We start from the raw sequence: 7,251 nt of genomic DNA on the forward strand, positions 1-7,251 counted from the left end.
TAAGATCATCATCAGTTTAATGCTCATTCACACCCACAAACACGCATGGCTGTGTTGGCAGGCAAGTGCAAGGAGAATGAGGGGAAAAAGAAGGATGGGGAAGACAGCAGCAACTATAGTGACAGCGATGAGGAGAGTGATGAGAAGCCCAGCACCCCGCCAAGGAGAGTCATCGAGCAGACCGAGTATGTTGAGAGGAACCACACGACGGGGAAGGGAACAGAGGGGTCATAACTGTCTGCATGTAAAGAGCGTGGGGTAGGATGGTTGTTAGTTATATTATCTTAAGAATTTTTATTATGCAGCTTTTAACTTTTTATAGAACTTTTTTATAGAATCAAAGGGGCAGCTGCTACAAAAGTGAGTTTCAAGATGATTACCTTGGATTAGTATTTCAATACACCTCTAGATGGTTGATTTTCCCTTGGCTACATGTACCATTTTATAGAGGAGAGTTACACTTGTATGACACAACCCACAACTCAAAACCGTTAAAATGGTGCAGCTGCCTCTTTGGTTTTGGATGCCTCACCTTTTCTCTCTCTCATGATTACAAGCTGTACTTTCTATCCAGTGCACCCTCATCTTTCCCCTTCCTTTAACTCTCCTGTCGCTCCCCTCTTGCAGGAAAAAGAAGAAGTTCACTCTGCCGTGGTGGACAGTATTCATTGGATGGATTCTGGTCATCGGCTGCATGGCTGTCTCCTGCTTCTTCCTGCTCATGTACGGCATCATGTTTGGCGACTCTAAGGCCACCAAGTGGGTCACTTCCCTCGTCATCTCCTTCTTCACGGACATACTCTTTGTGGAGCCAATCAAGGTAAGAAGTCTGATTACCAACACACACCTTTTTGTCATTCACCTTTAACATCGCCACATCGCTAAGGTTGTTAGTTTACCTACACAAACACCACATTGCTGAGCTTGGTCATCACCTACAGAAACACCATAATGATGAGGTTGGCCATTTATTCAACAAACACCACATCCTAGAGTTAAATCAAAGTATGTGCTTATATTCATGCATACACACACTGGTAATATTTCTCTGGGGTCTGATTCACTTATTAGAGTGAAATTCTATTGTGAAAATCAGTCACAAATTCGTGTCACTGGTAAAAATGAAACTAGTAATTTAAGTTTTGCCACCATGAAATATACACAAATAGATAAATATTAAAGCTCACGAAGTCACAATAAGTGACATGACCTGCTTTGCGCAGTAAAAGTATGCTATTAAAGGTATCTGACACCCTCAAAATGGTGGGCGCTGCTGCCTCGGGCCTCAAGCCTACAGACCAACGTTGCCAGAGTGTCGTACTCAGCCGATTATATTTCCCTACTTCCTACCCCCAAACTGTCTTCTGGGCTCTAATAACGAAACTAATTTATAGTTATCGTTAAAAGAGTTAGATTCTGATGTTTCTTGGCAATAGTTAGGCGTCCGAAACCGGTAAATACTATGTTCTGAGTATGACAACAGGCAACGGTGGCTATACATATTTTCATATTATTGTTCTGTTGTTTAATGAATGTTGTGTTCAAGAAAAAAAATACTCATAATTTTATTTAGTTTTTGGTTATAAGGGTTCTTTACAAAATACAATTATAACACTACCTTCTCTAACTTAGGAACGTCCTGAATCCTGGATTACCTAAGGTGATGTTAGGTGCACCAATTATGTCACTGATGCTTTACTTGTATTATAGGCAGAGATATGAGAAGACTATGAGAGGTCAATCAGCCTACTACTTACACTTGGCTGCTCCAGACAATTACCCTTTTAACCATCTATCTTCCCTATTCATAACTTCATCAAACCTCCATTTGAAACTGTTGCATAAGCAACAAAAAAAAAAAAAAAAAAAAGATTAACATACTGTTTTATATATGCAAGTTTATCAATGTTTACCAATAAGGACTTAGGGTTCATTGCAAATTAAGGAAGAGAAAGGGCCATGTTTGATTGGTGGTTTTACAGATCTTCCTGACGGCATTGGTGCTCAGCGCCGTGTGCAAGACTGAAAACCTAGACGAGGACGACGCGGAGGAGGATGAGGAGGAGCCATACTTGGAGCAGGATGAGGCTTGGCTGCACGATGAGGGTGAGGGTGAGGGGGGGAAGCACCTGAAGCAGACTCTTGCCATGTGATAATGTGCACACCTGTTTGCTATATGCCTAATTTTTTTAAATATTGGATTGATTAGTCTTTAACAACAAAAGTGTGGCTGATTTAACCTGTTTTTCAAGGCATGGTTAGTTGGTTTTGTTGATTATTTTATGAATGATAGAAGCTAGATCACCCCCATACCTTTCTCTCTCCACCTTGGCTCAGCAAAAAAAAATATTACTTGACAGGTGGTAGTAACATGTACTGCCCCATACTAGTGCCCCTAGCCCCCTCCCCCCAATGCCTCAACACCCCCGCCACCCTCAGGTCCTCGCCGCCGCACGCTGCAGCACCACAAGGTTGATGAGGAGACACTGGCGGAGATCAGGAGGGTGCGTAAGAATGAGATGGAAATGTGGGAGATCATCAAGGAAATCATCTCCTACTCCATGTTCCTGTGGGTGTTCCTTGCCCTCTCTTACAGCAACAGGTCAGGTCAGGTCATGGGTGCCTACAAAGGTGCAAAAAAGGGGATGCTGGCTAGTTTGTGTGCACCCATCCAATTAGTACTTGTCAGGAAAGGGACCTAGAGTATAAAAAGGGAGCTAAAGCACAAAACTGAAATACTGTCAAATTAACCCTTTCATTGCTAAACGCTTGCAGCGGGCGTTAGGCGTATTTGCTGGTGGCGCTAAACGCCCACTGCGAGCTCCAGCCGCACTCAAATCTCCCACGTATGAGAGTGTTCCAACACAAATTCTCGCAACACAGGATTGCCAATTGAGTGGGTTCTTCACTAAATTTAGTGGAAAATCATATCAGCCCAGCGCGGCAAATCTACGGACGAGTAACTGGTGGATGTTCTTGCCCAATATAGCGGCATTTTTGCATAGCTTCACCTATCACCTGACTGATTCTTTGACCAAACAGTTGTAAATATTGCAGTTGGCAATACTCCCTTGCCAGAGTCTGAAAAAGAGATGTCCACAATTACCTCAATATGGCTGATCATCCCGCACGCACCGACGTAAGTGTTAACATTCAACACCCCCTGAATGTGCATGTAAGTTTGCTAGAGAGGCATACATAACCGACTCCTATAGATCTGGACCTCTTCTTTCCAGTGGTGTTTTTGGTTTTTAGCTGTGATGAATAGTTTTTGAGATACAGAGGTTAAAAGAACCCCCCCATTGGGCTCCCCGACTGCGCCTGAGGGGATAGTCGCGTCCAGACTGCGCGCAAGGAAAGGGTTAAATAATGTTCATGAATCCTTATTACGATTATTTAACTTTTGTACCTGAGCTTAAAATTTACGTGTAGTACTAATTGGATGGAAGCACAAGTAGAAATTGGCATATTCCTGGAAATTACATGATAAGTGCATTTAAAGTTCATGTTTTTCTATAATATGGGTCCATACCAGCGTTGCCAAATTATCGTACTCATCGCATTGCATTTTCGTAGTTTCTGACCGATAACTATAGCAAAAAACACAAACCTCAATAAATAACAGTTTTGATGCTAACTTTGATGATTTTCTGTTGTTATTTGTGTAGGTACGAAAGTTTGAGGCTTAAAAATGATAAATACGTTGTGGTGAATACGATAATCTGGCAACGCTGGTCCATACAGGTTTTTGACTTAGTGTTGTTTAATGAGTGATAACTTGCCCTACTCCCCACTAACCCAGATGCTTACACCAGCCCCCGTCCACTCAATGCTACTCTTGCCTCCTCCTCCACACTGTATAGACTCGATATTTAGAGTTTGTATATGTAAATTTGTATATGCTAACTTGCCATACTCCCTACTAACCTTGCCTGAAGCTCCCTCCCATCTCCCATCCCCTTAACATAACTCTCCCATTCTCTTCACTGTGCAGGCTTTTGACTCGCCATGCTTCTCTCCAGCTTTTCTTGATTCACTCCCTCTCTCACTCCTAGGTTGAGAAATTTATCATATGAACAAAGGCTTAAAGAAGTAAATTTATTCAGCCAATCAAAACGAAGAATGCAAGGTGATCTAATAGAAGAGTTTAAAATGTTTAAAGGATTCAGTGATATTAATGCAGAAGATTACTTTACAATTGATCGATCAAATAGAACAAGAAGAAATCACAATTTGAAGATAAGTGGTAGAAGATTCTCGTCGCACAGAGCTAAACACTTCTTCTTCAATCGAGTTGTTAATGTTTGGAACTCTCTACTCTGTGATGTCGTTGATAGTACAACAGTTACGGCCTTCAAGAACAGATTAGACAAGTGTTTTGAATCCAACCAGCAGCTAAGATATTACTCATTGTCGTAATAACGTTAAGTTCTTTCGAATACTGGTGTCCTTGTCCGCTTTTATTGCCCGGTTAGTGGTAGCAGTAATGGTAATTCTTTCCTCTTTCCTACATAAATTCCATGCAGTTTTTCCATGCTGCATGGTTCTTTTTCCTTTCCTGCCAGCTTTGGCTGGAGGGATGGGGGGGTGGGAAGGAGCCTTCGCCTTTGCTGTCCTTCATCTTCCACCTTTGATTAGATAGTTAGTGTAGCTTGTCACAAACAACCTCGTAAGGACCAGCAGGTCTGCTGTTGTTTGTTCTTCCTTTGTGTTCCTACCTCCCACCCCCTCAACATGACCCTCCCATTCTCCTTATTGTACAGGCTTTCAATACGGTATTTGTGTTTCTAATTCCTTGTACAGTGACTTGCCATGCTTCTTACTAACCCTTTTTGAAACTCCTTCCCTCACCTAACACCTCACACTACTTTCCCTCCCATCCACCTTACTATACCTTGTTTCTAGATCTTTATACTGACTCTCCATGTTCCCTACTAACCCTTCCCAAAGCTTACTCCTGCCTTCCATCTTCTGCAGGGACCCCAATGCTTACTACCTCCAGAATCACCTCCAGAACGTCTTTATTCGTGAGGGGATGCTGGATGACACGGACTTCACTCAGGTGGGGTCAGGTCAAAGCTCGGTTTGAAGTGGAGATGCACTGTTTCTTTTGACCTTTAGGTGTTGATATTGTGAGAGTTGTATGTGTAATATCAGTGGTTTTCCCTCAATATTTGCAGGAGTTTTTTTGAGACTCCCACAAAGTTGCAATATCCCTCATAAGACTCTCTGCACCCCTCAGTAGCCTGTGACATGTACATTAATGATTCCCATTAGCCATATCAAAATACAACATTAAGATTATTAAAAACACTATGACACGTGCACAACAGAAAACCAAATGAGGCGCTCACCATCCAAGGCGCATGTTTCAACAGCTCCCTCTGCCAGGCCAGACGCACACAAGGCCACCCAGACTTCCACTGCCTAACTTGTATTTTCCACCGCACTCATTTCTTTGCAGCTCAGCACTTGTTTTCATTCAAGTATGTACACACATATTCTAAAATTGCAAAAACAAAGGACGACATTCATTCACACCGCCAAATATAGTTATGTTCGAGTTTTTGTTTCTTCTCTTCACGATAATGTGCGAACTTTGCCTTTAAGTGGCTGTTACATGAGTATTTATAAACTGGCCAAGTTTGGGGTGACACCTGCCCACTACAGATGAATTGTAAAAATCTATACTTTATGTTAGTGGCAAAATATCTTGCATTTACATAATTTTTTGCCTTATCTTCTGTAGAGGAGTGTCACCAATGACCTTTACAAATCTTCATGTATAAAATGTCACATCTGTATAGACAATACAAACAAATTTTCTCTGCAGCACACACTTTACTGTAAAATTTGAAAGATCAAAGCATGAATCAAGCCCTTGGCCTCTGTAATGGTTTGCAGGCGACCAACTCAGACCGTGTTTGGTTCTACATACTGAAAGGCTTCATGAAAATCCTGCGGGCGGACAAGCACTACAACGGCCAGGAACCTTACGGGCTGAAGGGCTACCTCAGGGACCAGGCCAACCGCATCATGGGCTACGCCACCATCAGGCAGATCAGGGTCAAGGAGAATACTTGCAGGTGATATATATATATATATATATATATATATATATATATATATATATATATATATATATATATATATATATATATATATATATATATATATATATATATATATATATATATATATATATATATATATATATATATATATATATATATATATGAGTGACTTGCCATGCTTCCTACTAACCCTTCTTGAAACACCCTCCCTTACCTAACATCTCAACACTACTTTCCCTCCCATCCACCTCAATGTACTTTTGTGTTTCTAGATCTAGTGAAGCCACTCACTTTGTATGACAGAACAACAGTAATTATGATTTACAAGTTATATTACTTAATTAAAGTGGAGAATACCAGAAACAATACTGTCATGAAACAATGAGTCAGGGTGTGTTTGCCAATCCATATGTGTCATAACAATTAGTGCTCATACCAGGAATATATAGTTTTTTTTACAGTAAAGGTGGCAGCTTAAGGGCAAAAACAAAGATAAATAAGCCTGCTCTAGTGCCATCCATGAAAAGAGATTGGTAGTAGCTGAAAGACAGGGTCAGATTCTATTACAAAAGTGTCTTGAAAGCATTTGTCTTAAGCACACAGAAATGTAGGCAAAGGAAATCTGAAAATCAAGATGCTGGCTAACTCTTGCATATGGGATTCGGACAGCGTAAGAATGAGCTAGAGTATAAAGTCTTGTGCAGCAGGGTGTATATTTAGACAATAGTTTATTTTTATATCTACTATTTTCCAGAGCACTCATTGTAATGGCATATACAAATTAGAAAGCACATCCTACACATCCAAAGTCTTACCTCTAATGTGAGCCCGTCTGAGGAAGTTTTACTAGATAATTCTCCTCTTCTCCTTTTTGTTTCATGTCCTTAGTTTCCCTCGTGGGGCTGGATGGGCAATGAGTCTCTCCCACTCTGTCAATCATATACTCTCTCCTCCCTGATGTTCCTCCTTACTTGATGATTGCTGAATCTGGTGTTCCTTCCTCAGTGTGCCAAGAGTGATGCAGAAGGTGGGGCGGGATTGCAGTGCCCAGTCCGGTTTACTCAATGAGGAAAACTCAAACTTCTGTGCCGGCTGGAAGCGTCCCACTTCTCAGCTGGCCAAAACCTCGGCCTGTTCCATCCCTGAGTTCAAGTGAGATGCAAAACAAAAACTCTTC

The 7,251-nt window shown here is 41.3% G+C and overlaps 1 protein-coding gene across 1 annotated transcript in view; it reads left to right on the plus strand.

Moving 5' to 3' along the window:
* LOC127000590 (uncharacterized) overlaps nucleotides 1-7,251 on the plus strand; it is a 68,133-nt gene that overhangs the window by 46,181 nt on the left and 14,701 nt on the right. Inside the window, exons 38-44 of the mRNA XM_050864474.1 lie at nucleotides 62-185; nucleotides 628-820; nucleotides 1,983-2,106; nucleotides 2,440-2,602; nucleotides 4,978-5,062; nucleotides 5,905-6,086; nucleotides 7,080-7,226. Of these exons, the coding sequence (XP_050720431.1) occupies nucleotides 62-185; nucleotides 628-820; nucleotides 1,983-2,106; nucleotides 2,440-2,602; nucleotides 4,978-5,062; nucleotides 5,905-6,086; nucleotides 7,080-7,226 (1,018 nt within the window). The remainder of the gene's footprint in view (nucleotides 1-61; nucleotides 186-627; nucleotides 821-1,982; nucleotides 2,107-2,439; nucleotides 2,603-4,977; nucleotides 5,063-5,904; nucleotides 6,087-7,079; nucleotides 7,227-7,251) is intronic.

The sequence above is a fragment of the Eriocheir sinensis genome, chromosome 19 (genome assembly GCF_024679095.1).
Source record: "Eriocheir sinensis breed Jianghai 21 chromosome 19, ASM2467909v1, whole genome shotgun sequence".
Classification (NCBI taxonomy): Eukaryota; Metazoa; Arthropoda; class Malacostraca; order Decapoda; family Varunidae; genus Eriocheir; species Eriocheir sinensis.